Source organism: Armigeres subalbatus, chromosome 3, assembly GCF_024139115.2.
Source record: "Armigeres subalbatus isolate Guangzhou_Male chromosome 3, GZ_Asu_2, whole genome shotgun sequence".
In the NCBI taxonomy this organism is placed as follows: domain Eukaryota; kingdom Metazoa; phylum Arthropoda; class Insecta; order Diptera; family Culicidae; genus Armigeres; species Armigeres subalbatus.
In genome coordinates this window covers 374,203,145-374,217,991 of record NC_085141.1, presented here as the reverse complement: position 1 = coordinate 374,217,991, position 14,847 = coordinate 374,203,145, and the positions used below count along the sequence as shown (strand labels likewise).

The 14,847-nt window shown below is 43.7% G+C and overlaps 1 protein-coding gene across 4 annotated transcripts in view; it reads right to left on the bottom strand.

Annotated features, from left to right (window-relative positions):
- LOC134226514 (sorting nexin-17-like) overlaps positions 1 to 14,847 on the bottom strand; it is a 36,315-nt gene continuing 21,468 nt past the window's right edge. For all 4 annotated transcript variants that reach the window (XM_062707342.1, XM_062707345.1, XM_062707344.1 and 1 more), the window contains exons 3-7: positions 2,235 to 2,427; positions 1,454 to 2,172; positions 828 to 1,034; positions 660 to 758; positions 1 to 594 (exon numbers count right to left, since the gene is read on the bottom strand). In XM_062707342.1, the coding sequence (XP_062563326.1) occupies positions 385 to 594; positions 660 to 758; positions 828 to 1,034; positions 1,454 to 2,172; positions 2,235 to 2,427 (1,428 nt within the window). In that variant the 3' untranslated portion in view covers positions 1 to 384. The remainder of the gene's footprint in view (positions 595 to 659; positions 759 to 827; positions 1,035 to 1,453; positions 2,173 to 2,234; positions 2,428 to 14,847) is intronic.

Sequence of the window (14,847 nt, the reverse complement as noted above, 5' to 3'; positions counted from 1 at the left end):
TTAATTTGTGATAGAATAGAACGCCATTTTATTCGTCGTCATTTACTGGTGGAAGACTTATTATAAGCTTTACATTGTGTCAAAAATGATGAAGGTTTTATCACGACCATTGCTATACGGGTCGCATTGAGTATAATATTACAAAAGTATGGAATTTACAACTTAATACATACGCATAGGTACTAACACCTAATTAATAGATTGGTTAGACAAATATACAAAAGTGACTAAAACGCATCTAATCGATGCTAACATACAAGGGTTGCAAACATAAATAGCGCAACGTTTGCCCAAGCACAAAAAGAATAAATGCATCAGACTGGGGGAAAGGTAGCGTGTTCTTATGAACGAAAAGAGAGAGCTTTCTGGAAGTGGCTGCATTTTCTACAGATCATCGTCTCCAATCCACTCGAACGCTTCGTTGTGGACGGAATCTTTCCCGCTCTTGAAGCGAACTGTCGTGTTGAACTCTTTGAGCTTGCGTCGAATGAAGGAGGACGACGATGACGACGACGAGGAAGTGGTGCCATTGGATGGCGGTGGCTGCTTACCGCTTCCGTTCGATTGATGATTCGATGTACTGTTGCTGTCACTCTGGAATTTAGAAAGTGGCAAGTTTGTGTTTAGAAGGGATTTGAAAACCTGTGTCCGGTACTCACTATACTACTGAGGGTGTCGGTTGAGCTGGAATCCGTGATGTAGTAGTTGGAACCATCCCGTCTTATGTATGAAAGAGGGGCAAATTCAGCTTGATGAGTCTAGGCGTAGTAGAAAAAGATCATTGATTAATCATTTGGTCCAAGGAGTTTCAAAATTGTTAAACCTACCTGCACATTATTGATGTCGGATCCGTTCTTCTGATTCAGCAGTTCGTCCACGATCGACTGAAGGCACACGGACATGAGCATCGACTGTTCGCTGTAGATTGTGATCCATTTGAGCTGATTTTTTGCCATCAGATACTCGAACGATAGCTCCAGATTGCCACCCGGCTCTCGGCTTTCCGACGACGAATTGGAAGAAAGTTCCTCGTTCTACAATATTACGAATAGTTATTGATTCTCCAAATGTTATAAAACAAAATCTCAAATTTAATGAACATTACATACTTTGAAAATGTTTTATAACAATACACAATAAACAATACTCTGATGTTTTTTCTTCAAAAATTTCTCCATGAACCTTTTCTAGGTACTAAGTAGTGGAGAACTGAATTTATTTCAATTAGACTAGGAATGTGCGGAGAACTTCTTGAGGTGTTCATAAAAGACTTTTAGGAAGAATTCCGGGAGAAAACGTCAAGAGGTTTTGCCAGAGAAAGTTCCTGGAGGAATCTCAGCAGAATTTCTGGGTTTCTGTAGTTATTATTAGGCATGCGACTTTTGGTTTACTCAAATCTGAGGTGCAAATATTTATACAATGAAAAGTTAACATAATATATATTGCAACTCACGTTATGAATCGTTGTCACCCGCCAGCAGCGTATCCTCGTCACTTTGAATTTGGTTTCCTGTATATTCTTGCCGTAGTGGGTCAGCAGGTTCAGCTCCCGGTTGCCGATGATCACCGTGGCCATTGTGTTCGCTTGGGGATAGTCGACGCACACCCGCGGGAACTGCAGGCAACCGTACAGCGGCAACTTGCGGACAATCTCCAGATATTCCCGTTTGTTTCCGCGAGCCTGCAGATCGGTGAGCTGCTCGCTCAGGTCACGGCTGGTCAGGATCCAGCCGCGCTCGACATCGCTCAGCGCTTGGATGTAGAGGAGATTCAGCGCGATCCGATCGCGCATCAGTTCCAGATCGTAGTTCGCGTCCCAGTAGCTGGTCCGTATCACAATCTTGCAGTCGTCCCACTGTTTCTGGGAAATTTGCGGGGCTTCAAAGTCCATCAACTTCTTGGCAATGGCCACCTCACCGTTTGGTTCGTTTCTCACCAGGTAGAGTGAGAAGTAGTACGTGTATTCTTTGGGCAGGTCGATCAGGGAGCAGGCCTTTTCCAGCACTTTGCTGGAGCAGTCTGTCGTGAAGGCTTTCGTCATTATCCGATAGCCGTTCATGAGGAATACGTCCAAGCTGGCCTCGCGACATTCGGTGAACGATGATTCTTGCTGAGCGTTCAGCAAGAACGCTCGCAGTAGCTCTGATCGACATAGGACCGGATCTTGACCGACTAAAAGTGCAGAAAAAAAATCGTTTGAGCGAAAATCAATCATGTGGAAGGAGGACACTTACCGAGTTGAATGTATCGCTCGAGGCTTATTCGTCGCTGTTCGATCTGGCTGGGTGTCAGTGGGAGTAGCTTCTTTGGCGGAAAGCTCGGCAGCGCCAATGTGGGCAGTGACCGCTTGAGCTGCTCGTGTAAGCTGTGCAGTTGTTTGTACCGAAGACAACAGTGGAAGCTACCGTTGATGTGAATGTTGAAGCCCTGCAAGCGAATCAGAGAGCCAAAACAATGGATAATTAGCGTTTTGTTTTCTTTTCCCATGTGGGTGGTGGCAGGCGGCGTAGGCCGGTATCATTAATCGGTAGTAGTTTTGCGTAATTAATTATGTAAAGGTACAAAGCGGTTAACAAAATGCACTTTCTCATTGCATCTGTATGGAAAAGCTGTGTTGTGTTCAAGGGTAATATCAATTATGCAATTTGTTAAAATGATGTGATAACTTTTGGTTTAGGTCGGTGGCCTAAATGCGAAATGCCCATAAATAATTAGGGCACCATTCGATCAATAGTCGAGTGGAGTAGAGACACTAAAAATGGGCTTACAACACGCATGTAACACATTTTATTGTTCGCAATTAACTCGTAAGTTCCTAGGAAAAACTTTTAATTTTGAAAACCATGCGTCTCAGAGGATTGTAGAGGTTTTTGCTAAATTCAAGAGGAATAGTTAGACTTTTATTAAAGTGGGGTAAGATGGCCATATGGGGCAAGACAGCCAACGTTAATTATGCCTTAAGTGAGCATTATATTCACATTATTATTACAAGGGATGGTTCACAATAATGTAAAAGGGCTATACAACTGAAAAATGCACTTTGACAACCTCACTTGTTCTTGTAATATTGATTTGAAGATGGTTTAGTTGAAATTCGAATTTTCTTATAATTTTCTAGTTACATAATTTAACAATTGAAGCCTAAATTACTCATTTTTCAGGACAAATTGATATTTACCGAAGCTTTTATATAACTATAGCATATATACAATAATAATTTGAGGAGATTCACAGTAATTAGGTTTGATAGGATATAAATCTTTGGATATACGTCGGCTTGGGGCGGTATTGCCAACTGTCATCTCCAGGATTAAGAGTCGCCTAACACTTAAATGCATTTAAAAAATGATCAAAATAGTTTCTGCATGAATCAGAGATGATTTAAAACAAAGGATATGGTTTTAGCAGTAGAAATTAGTTTTAAGCAAATTGTGATATTGTCGTACACTCTAAATAATCATCACGTCATATTCACGTGAAAAATCACGTAACTGATCTGTCTTGAACAAGAGACGATTGTTACGTGACGTTAGTATTGTTCACCTGAAATTCACGTAACTATTACTAAAAATCTTGGTGAATATGTTTGTATGTACTCGTAAACAATTTAAATGAGATTGTGTTAGTGTTATTGCAGCTTCGGCATTTGCGGAAAACCAGCATTGTAAACAGTCTTCACGTCAGATTTACCTGAAAACAAATATGGTTCTCATCCACCATACGTGAGGGTGACTAGACACTCACGTAATAATGAATGGCACATAACCTAAACATAATTAGGCTTTGCCGAGGTAAGAGATATTTCAGGAGCCACGCGGCGGGGATTTTCCGAACCTGCATGTTCCCCTTTTGGAAAAATATCAACGGAAGTCGGGTGAAATTTATCAGATTTGGTGAAAAGTGAAATGGAAAAGGATGAAGCGACATGAAGCCTTAAACTATAGTTTTTCGGTAGCGTTAGTTTAAAATTTCTATTCCAGATTCCAGTTTTCAAGGGTGGACTTTTTGATTGATTTAACAGCGGAAACAGCAGCAATTTTCGAGAAAGAAACTAATTTCATAATTTCTCAACAAATCTGATAAATTTCATTCGACATTCGTCAGTAACTTTGATTTGTTCTCCAGCAGTGTTTTTGCGGTAACTCTGAAGTGCGATGGCCAAATTAAAGTATTCCCTGTCTAATGATAACCATCATTCTGCAACAAATGCATTTCAACGCATTAAGCGCAACAATGCGAAAAGGTCTCCTATTTACGACTGTTAGCAGTCACTATTTTATTTTGCATAGATTTGAAAAAAAAAAACAATTTTGCAATACATTTCTAACCATGTAGTGGTTACCTGATGTCATGTAGCTTTCACTAAAAGTTCACGTAACCAGTACGCAGAAATCACTTAAGGTTCACCTGATCAAACACGTAACTACTTTCAAACTGCAGGTCATTAGTACTGGAAAATCCAGTCAAATTCACCTGATCAGTCACGTAACTCAACGAAGCTAAATTTTGTTCAGGTTACATGCCATTCAGGTCACTCTTACGTGAAAAGTATGGTGGATGAGAACTGTTCCGAACACCTGGACGTGGAGGAATGTCCGATTTCTATTTAGCCAATACAAACACCTGTTTGAGGTTATGTAACGCTTTTAGCTGTAATTTTAATTTGATTTTAGATTTTCCATACAAAGTTTTCTTTTCATCACTTACATAAATCGGTTCTCAAACGTTCGAGTTCAATTTTATTGAACTCATATTCTGCTACGCGTGTTCCTAATTATTTTAAACATTTTTTAGATTAGACTTTAGATAATTTTAATTTGGAACTTACGGTTTTGACTGTTGCTGAACTACAGTAATAATAATGACACAGAATAATAGCCACCTGGTGTGGCGTGCTTTTTTCTTGCCTTTCGTCAAACCGGAAATCTATCTCTTGTTTTAACTTTTCTACAGGAAGTAGAACGCTACTTTTAATACGCTTATTTTGACGTTAGTGAAGACGTTCGTCTTCGATCCCATCGATGTTGTCCTCCATCGCTTTACGCATAGCAGTGCTGCCAGCAACAAGAACCATATTTGTTTTCAGGTAAATATGACGTGAAGATTTTTCAGAGTGTAGTGCCAGTTGTCAAGAAATCAACATGAAATACGACATTTTTAAACGAAGCATCATTTGAACATAATCCATAGAAGTGCAAGAAATGTGTCCCCTATTCTAAATAAATTTAGCACACTTTTGATATAGTTTTTGGTCCAGGCTCGTCTTGCCCCGAGGGGGTGGTCATATTGCCCCATATGGTAAATATAGGCATCATAAAAACAGCCTTTTTAAAACCAGTTTATAAGATACTGAAACTTTATTAATCAGTGTTTATTGATACTTATGTCAAAGACGGGTCATCATAAAGGTGTTTCATGGAGAAATCAGCAGAATTTGAAGTAGTGTCACTATTTTACAAGGGTTACCGCTTAGTATGGCCATCTTACCCCACTTTCCCCTACATGCAGCAAACCCTCCCCTTTTTATGTTTGTGAAAACTAGGTGGCCCAAAAGTGTAATTTTAGGCTATGATATATAAAACTGGATTATCAGTGCACTCAAAATAATTGTCACTTTAATTCCACTATAAATAGTCATGTAGACTTTAAAAATCGAAAGTTTCATCGGCCTTACTGGAATCAAATAAAACTTACTCAAATCACAAGTGCATCTTAATAAGAAATGTAGTGGAATTCATTAAAAAACATAGAAAATAATATCTATATACTCTTCTAGTGAATTCTACTCAAAACGAATGTATGAAACATATATGAGTGGGGTTCTCAGAGCGAAATGTATGTTTATTAACAATCGCTAATGAAACATTTTGCAGAAGCATTATGAGAACGAAAAAAGTATGTTGGAGTTTTAATTGATTTTCTACTCCATTTTTTGAGCTCGTCCGCTTTTAGTAGACGGGATATCAACTACAGGGATACTATAGACAAAATTTATCGCAGTTTCACTTAAAATTTAAGTACATGGTCAAACGAAAATTCACTTAAATTTTATTTTATTTTCTAGTGAATTAAGAATAATGAGTGCCATCACTAATGAATCATTTAACTTTTACACTCGAAACTACATGGAAAATATCTGCATAAGTTTTCAAGTAGCTTCTAAGTGAAAATTATTTTGAGTGATGAGACAGTAAAATTAAGAGTTTTTTCACTAATGCTGTGTCAATGTTCTGTTTTCAATTTATGTTTTATGCCTTTAATCAGATCTACAAGTTTAATTGAATTATCAAGTTGATGAATTATGCAGATACATAAACATTCACATACACACACACATAAGGAATTAATTTTAAATGTAAATAAGGTGAAACCAAGGGTGATACACTTTTCCGCATTTATACAATTTAAAAAAGTATAAGTTATTTTGATTTACCTTTTCATGAGTTTGTTTTATCTACTCACCACCACCGCTCAACTTTATATTAGTCGGATCACCACTGCTTTACTTGATGTGATTAGGGTCTGCACATCGTTGTCTCGTCATCGTTGGTAGTTTCGAAGCCATTCACAATTATCTTACTTACTTTTACTTATGAATCCTGTGCACATGTCAGAGCGCCGTTGAGCGATTAGTGCAACGTCATCAGCCAATTCGAAGTCGTTTAGGTGGGGGCAGCAGGGAATATGTCCAAGGGCTTGACGATCCCTCCCCAGGCCATCTGCGAGTTGTGGCGCCTGCCTAGGATGTGGTGGGTTTTGACAGTGGGCCCTGTTAAACCTCTATAAAAAGCTGCATGAATCCGCAAGTAGGCTCCGCCAAAGCGACCGTGTGCCGCTCAAAGCGCACAAGCCCAAGTCCTGGTGTTAGGTGGGACGCTAAACAGCCCTGACACGACGGCCCTCCGACGAGACAGGAGGTTTGCGCAGGCCCAATAAGCCGCCATGAAAAACAACTATTACGAACGACATAGAAGATAATACTACTCGATACAATCGGCAACGACCTAAGCGACGAATGAAGGATCACGATTGGAAGCTTGGAACATGGAACTGCAAGTCGCTAGGCTTCGCAGGTTGCGACAGGATAATCTACGATGAATTACATCCCCGCAACTTCGATGTCGTAGCTCTGCAGGAAATCTGCTGGACAGGACAGAAAGTGTGGAAAAGCGGGCATCGAGCGGCTACCTTCTACCAAAGCTGTGGCACCACCAACGAGCTGGGAACCGGTTTCATAGTGCTGGGAAAGATGCGCCAACGCGTGATTGGGTGGCAGGCAATCAACGCAAGGATGTGCAAGTTGAGGATAAAAGGCCGTTTCTTCAACTATAGCATCATCAACGTGCACTGCCCACACGAAGGGAGATCCGACGACGAGAAAGAAGCGTTCTATGCGCAGCTGGAGCAGACATACGATGGATGCCCACTGCGGGACGTCAAAATCGTCATCGGTGACATTAACGCTCAGGTAGGAAGTGAGGAAATGTATAGACCGCGGTCTTCGGACCGGATAGTCTGCATACCGTATCGAACGACAACGGCCAACGATGCATAAACTTTGCAGCCTCCCGCGGAATGGTAGTCCGAAGCACTTTCTTCCCCCGCAAGAATATCCACAAGGCCACATGGAAATCACCTAATCAAGTAACGGAAAACCAAGTCGACCACGTTCTAATCGACGGTAAATTCTTCTCCGACATCACGAACGTACGCACTTACCGCAGTGCGAATATTGAATCCGACCACTACCTCGTTGCAGTATACCTGCGCTCAAAACTCTCGACGGTGATCAACACGCGTCGGAGTCGTCCGCCGCGGCTAAACATTGGGCGGCTACAAGACGGTAGGCTAGCCCAAGACTACGCGCAGCAGCTGGAAGTGGCACTCCCAACGGAAGAGCAGCTAGGCGCAGCATATCTTGAAGATGGCTGGAGAGATATTCGATCCACCATTGGAAGCACCGCAACCGCTGCACTAGGCACGGTGGCTCCGGATCAGAGAAACGACTGGTATGACGGCGAATGTGAGCAGTTAGTTGAGGAGAAGAATGCAGCATGGGCGAGATTGCTGCAACACCGCACGAGGGCGAACGAGGCACGATACAAACGGGCGCGGAACAGACAAAACTTGATTTTCCGGAGGAAAAAGCGCCAGCAGGAAGATGATCGAGACCGTGAAGAGACGGAGGAAATGTACCGCGCTAATAACGCACGAAAGTCTATGAGAAGTTGAACCGTTCACGTAAGGGCAACGTGCCACAGCCCGATATGTGTAAGGACATAAACGGGAAGCTTCTTACAAACGAGCGTGAGGTGATCCAAAGGTGGCGGCAGCACTACGAAGAGCACCTGAATGGCGATATGGCAGACAACGGTGGCGGTATGGTAAAGAACCTAGGAGCACGCGCGCAGGACATGCGACTTCCGGATCCGAATCTCCAGGAAATCCAGGAGGAGATCGGCCGGCTGAAAAACAACAAAGCCCCTGGAGTTGACCAACTACCAGGAGAGCTGTTTAAACACGGTGGTGAGGCACTAGCTAGAGCGCTGCACTGAGTACCAAGGTTTGGGAGGATGAGGTTCTGCCGCAGGAGTGGATGGAAGGTGTCGTGTGTCCCATCTACAAAAAGGGCGATAAGCTGGATTGTAGCAACTACCGCGCAATCACATTGCTGAACGCCGCCTACAAGGTACTCTCCCAAACTTTATGCCGCCGACTAACACCAATTGCAAGAGAGTTCGTGGGGCAGTACCAAGCGGGATTTATGGGTGAACGCTCTACCACAGACCAGGTGTTCGCCATACGTCAGGTATTGCAGAAATGCCGCGAATACAACGTGCCCACACATCATCTATTTATCGACTTCAAAGCCGCATATGATACAATCGATCGGGACCAGCTATGGCAGCTAATGCACGAAAACGGATTTCCGGATAAACTGATACGGTTGATCAAGGCGACGATGGATCGGGTGATGTGCGTAGTTCGAGTTTCAGGGGCATTCTCGAGTCCCTTCGAAACGCGTAGAGGGTTACGGCAAGATGGTCTTTCGTGTCTGCTATTCAACATCGCTTTGGAGGGAGTAATACGAAAGGCAGGGATTGACACGAGTGGTACGATTTTCACGAAGTCCATCCAGTTATTTGGTTTCGCCGACGACATTGATATCATGGCACGTAACTTTGAGAGGATGGAGGAAGCCTACAGCAGACTGAAAAGCGAAGCTAAACGGATTGGACTAGTCATCAACACGTCGAAAACGAAGTACATGATAGGAAGAGGCTCAAGAGAGATCAATGTAAGCCACCCACCACGATTTTCTATCGGTGGTGACGAAATCAAGGTGGTTGAAGAATTCGTGTACTTGGGCTCACTGGTGACCGCCGATAACGATACCAGCAGAGAAATTCGGAGGCGCATAGTGGCTGGAAATCGTACGTACTTTGGACTCCGCAAGACGCTCCGATCGAATAGAGTTCGCCGCCGTACCAAACTGACTATCTACAAAACGCTTATAAGACCGGTAGTTCTCTACAGACACGAGACCTGGACGATGCTCGTGGAGGACCAACGCGCACTGGGAGTTTTTGAAAGGAAAGTGTTGCGTACCATCTATGGTGGGGTGCAGATGGCGGACGGTACGTGGAGGAGGCGAATGAACCACGAGTTGCATCAGCTGTTGGGAGAACCATCCATCGTTCACACCGCCAAAAACGGAAGACTGCGGTGGGCGCGCACGTAGCCAGAATGTCGGACAGTAATCCGGTGAAAATGGTTCTCGACAACGATCCGACGGGAACAAGAAGGCGAGGTGCACAGCGGGCAAGGTGGATCGATCAGGTGGAGGACGATTTGCGGACCCTCCGCAGACTGCGTGGTTGGCGAAGTGCAGCCATGGACCGAGCTGAATGGAGAAGACTTTTATGTGCAGCACAGGCCACTCCGGCCTTAGTCTGATAATAAATAAATAAATTAGGTGCTTCATGGTTATAGGCCGCCATAGCAGCCCGCGGTTTGATTTTTGATCAATCGCACCTACCAGAAACTCGTCGATTACGATGAGGAACAATAACGGTGATAGAATACATTATTGCCTCACACCAGCTACGACCCGGATAGGGTCGGACAAGACCCCATTGTGCAGCACTCTACACGAGAAGGCCTCGTACTGTGCCTCGATGAGGCCGATGATTTTCTCAGGAACTCCCTTGCGTCTCAGGGCGCCCCACATATTCTCGTGATTGAGACGGTCGAAAGCTTTTTCGTAGTCAATGAATACCAAGTAAAGGGACTCTTGGAATTCGTTGACCTGCTCCAGAACGATGCGGAGCGTGACAATATGGTCCACACAGGATCTTCCGGCACGGAATCCGACCTGCTGCCGCCGGAGAGTCGCATCGATATTCTCCTGAATCCGGGCTAGGATTAGTTTGCATAGAACTTTGAGAATAATCATAATCACGAAATTATAATCGCACCTTCGCTGCCTCATGCTGCTCAAAATTTCACCCGGTGGTGATTTCCATCGAGATTCGCATTCCTCTCTGCTGGTCCACAACACAAGTCAACAAGCTTCCATTGGATCTCCAGGACGCCCCATGAAAAGCATTTTGGGAGAATTTCCCGGTTGCTCTAGTTCAGTCGCGCCTGTTGCAGCCAACGTTCTTCGAAGTTGTCCTGGCCCTGAACTTAGATGTAGATCGGGGAGCTCCCAACCTGCTATTGCAAGCAAGTACTCTTACATCCCTGAACCTTCACCGCCTGATGCCGTTCAAACTTCTAGAGCCCCGTTTGTGGATTCCAACCTCGTTTGCGTTGACGAAGTGCTGATATATTATCAGAACGCCGGTGGGATGAACTGTGATGTCGAACAATATCTTCTTGCCACGTCCGATGATTGTTACGATGTGATTGTGTTGGCTGAAACCTGGCTCGACTCCCGTATTCTATCTAGTCAGGTCTTTGGGCCTGAATACGAAGTTTTTCGCTGCGACCGTGGCCCCATGAACAATCGCAAATCAACTGGAGGAGGCGTCCTAATCGCAGTGAATAAAAAACGAAAAGCAAGAGTTATTTACAACGACTTATGGGGATGTGTCGAGCAAGTATGGGTGCGCCTCCAGCTTTCCCATCGTTCGGTGTTCCTGTGTGCAGGGACAGAAAAAGTCATTTCAACTACACTCACACAGCTGACATCCAACACATAATCAAGTTGCTAGTCCTTCCCGAATTTTAATGTGCGAATGAATAGGACAGCATGTGCACGAACAGTAGCAAGCGATGACATTCGATGTCAGCGTTGTTTCGTGCGGTGTCAAAATGAATCTTCAGCTTGGCACATTGATATTCAATTTGAAATCTCAAAATATGAATATCATTTCATACTGCGGTGTATGGATTCAACATTTTGAAGTAAGATTCCTAAAATATATGCATATGTTTAGTATATAAAGTAAAATAATCATCATTTATCGGTACAAATCAACCGCAATTCAAAATATTCATTTCAGCCCCGGTAGATATTCATTTTTTACGCTCGATTATCAATCGGCTATTGAGGATCGGACGGTAAATTTGATATGGAAGTTTGACAGCATGCTGCGAGATGTTCGTGCCTGCATTGCCGAGCGTCTGATCAAAACAAACACGAATCAATGACGAAGCTGCCTACTGAGCATCGATGCAACTGATAGTAAAACGAAGATTTCCGTCCTTGCCTGTGTGCACTATACATACCTCCTGATCGTGTTCGCGATGATACACTGATCGAAGCCCACACACAATCAGTCTTGTCTGTGATCAAAATGACGAATGCTTCAGACGAAATCATCATTATCGGCGATTTCAATCTGCCAGGAATTTCGTGGAGTTCCTCCTGCAACGGGTTCCTTCACATAGATATGGAACGATCTTCATTACACAGTCATGCCTCCAAACTCCTCGATTACTACAGCACAGCCACGTTACGTCAAATCAATCACGTTACCAACGAAAATAATCGCAGCCTGGATCTGTGTTTTGTTAGCGCTCAGGACGCTGCTCCGCTAATTTTGCATGCTCCATCACCGTTAGTTAAAGTAGTTAACCATCATCCTTCGTTGATACTCAAGCTGAACAACACGCGAGCCAATGTTGTTGCATCGATCGAGCCCATAATCTTCAATTTCCATAACGCCGATCATCATAACATTGCTGAGTTCTTTGCTACATTGGACTGAGTTGACATTCTTGGCGGTTGTGATCCAGAGAATGCGGCATTGACTTTATCGCATATTATTGGACACGTGATTGAAAGACATGTTCCTAAGAAAATCGTCGCTCCTAATAGTTATCCTTGGCAGACCCGTCAGCTTCGTAGAATGAAAACTGCTAGAAGAGCTGCTCTCAAGCGCTATTCCAAACACTACAAAAAGTTAAACTCTGCGTACAAGATTGTTAGCCGCCTCTGTTTTTCTCAATATCAGCAAAATATACAGCAAAACTTGAGGACCAGGCCTAAAACGTTCTGGAAGTACATAAATGAACAAAGAAAACAAGCAGGGCTCCCTACAACAATGACTCTGGACGAGAAAGTGGCCTCTACACCCCAATCCATCTGTCAGCTATTTGCCGACAAGTTTGTGAGCACCTATTGTAACGAAGTCATCTCTGATGTCACAATCGCTGAGGCTGCTAACAACGTTCCTGCAGTCGGGATCACTTGGGCCACGTTTTTCGTAGATGCAGAAATGATCCGTAGAGCTAACTCGCAGTTAAAATCATCCATGAGTCCAGGTCCGGATGGCATTCCGTCTGCGTTCTTGAAAAGGCACATCGAACTTCTGCTCGCTCCCTTTCAATTGATTTTCAACAAATCGCTATCCAGTGGACTTTTTCCGGCCGTGTGGAAAACCGCTACAATGTTTCCCGTGTACAAGAAGGGCGATCGAAAAGATGTCAACAATTATCGCGGCATCGCATCCTTGTGCGCTGCATCCAAATTATTCGAGCTAGTTATAACAGAACCACTCATATCTCACTGTAAGCAACATCTGAGTGCCGATCAACATGGGTTCATCTCAGGCAGATCTACGACCACTAATCTTTTGTGCCTAACTTCGAGCATTACCGACAGTTTTGTGCAGAAAGCACAAACGGACGTTGTATATACGGACCTATCTGCAGCTTTCGATAAAATTAACCACGCTATCACGGTTGCGAAATTGGAAAGACTTGGCATTGCTGGCTATCTTTTGCGCTGGTTCTATTCATATCTTACCGGACGGAGACTGTCTGTTACGGTAGGCAATTCTCAGTCCACTGAATTGTTGGCAACCTCAGGCATTCCTCAGGGAAGCCATCTTGGCCCCTTGATATTCCTCTTGTATTTCAACGATGTAAACATTGTGCTTCGAGGACCGCGACTATCGTATGCGGATGATATGAAGCTCTATGCACTAATTCGGTCTATCTCTGACGCAATGGACCTACAACAAGATATTAATCCATTTGCGGCTTGGTGCACATTGAACCGGATGGTTGCCAATCCTAGCAAATGTTCCGTGATCTCTTTCACTCGTGTACATCAGCCAATAATTTACAACTACGAGCTCAATGGAATTGTGATGCAAACTGTGAACTGTATAAAGGATCTTGGTGTTATTCTAGATACGCAGCTAACATTCAAGCATCATGTCTCTTACGTGATTAAGAAGGCTTCTAGAACATTAGGATTCATCTTTCGCGTCGCCAAGGGTTTCACCGATGTTTATTGCTTGAAATCACTGTACTGTTCGCTGGTTCGATCTACGCTGGAATATTGTTCCGCTGTATGGCATCCTAATTACCAGAACGGATCAGTAAGAATTGAATCTGTTCAACGCCGCTTCATTCGTTTTGCTCTTCGGTTGCTTCCATGGCGAAACCCATTCCGGTTACCAAGTTATAGCAGCCGTTGTCAATTAATTAATCTTGAAAGCCTACAATTGCGGAGGCACATTGCACGGGCCATGGTCGTTGCTGATACGCTCCAAGGCAGAATCGACTGCCCTGAAATTCTGGAATCAGTAAACTTGAACGTTCGACCTAGGACACTGCGAAATAACGGAATGCTGAGGATACCTTTTCGAAGAACGAATTACGGACAACGTGGAGCGATGGTGGGTCTACAGCGGGCATTCAACGAGGTTGCCCCATGTTTTGATTTTAATCTATCCCGACAGACGATTCGTCGTAATTTTACAAAGGCTTATTCTGCCATGTTTCATAATTAACGATGATTTTATTATAATTACTTTTTTAGTATTAATTAGGATAAGCATCATTAGGACCTAAGTTGTCTGTTGATGAATCAAACAATAAAGAAACTATGAACTATGCTAAAGAACGGTACACAGCAACATACATAATGCCTCGCTAGTTATCGCATACAGTCAAGTCACCCTCTTTTTGGGAACCTTTACTAAGATACCTTGCATCCAGTCGACCGAGAAAGTTGCGGTGTCCCAGATATTACGAACTAAACGATGCAGTTGTTGAGCGGATGTCATGGGGTCAGCTTTGAGCATCTCGGCTGATATGCGATCGACCCCTGGGGGTCGATTCGATTTCATGCTTTGGATGGCTGTTTGAATCTCTTGCAGTGATGGAGCTTCGGTATTGACGCGTGTTATACGTCGGATCCTAGGCAGATCATGCCGAGGTGGTGATGGCCTGGCTGGCACTTGAAAAAGTCGTTCGAAGTGCTCGAACCAGCGTTTCAGCGGGTCAGTTGGGTCGGTCAATAACTGATCATTCGCGTCTTTCACAGGCATCGTTGCATTCACCTTCGCCCCGCTTAAGCGTCGTGAGATATCGTAGAGGAGGCGA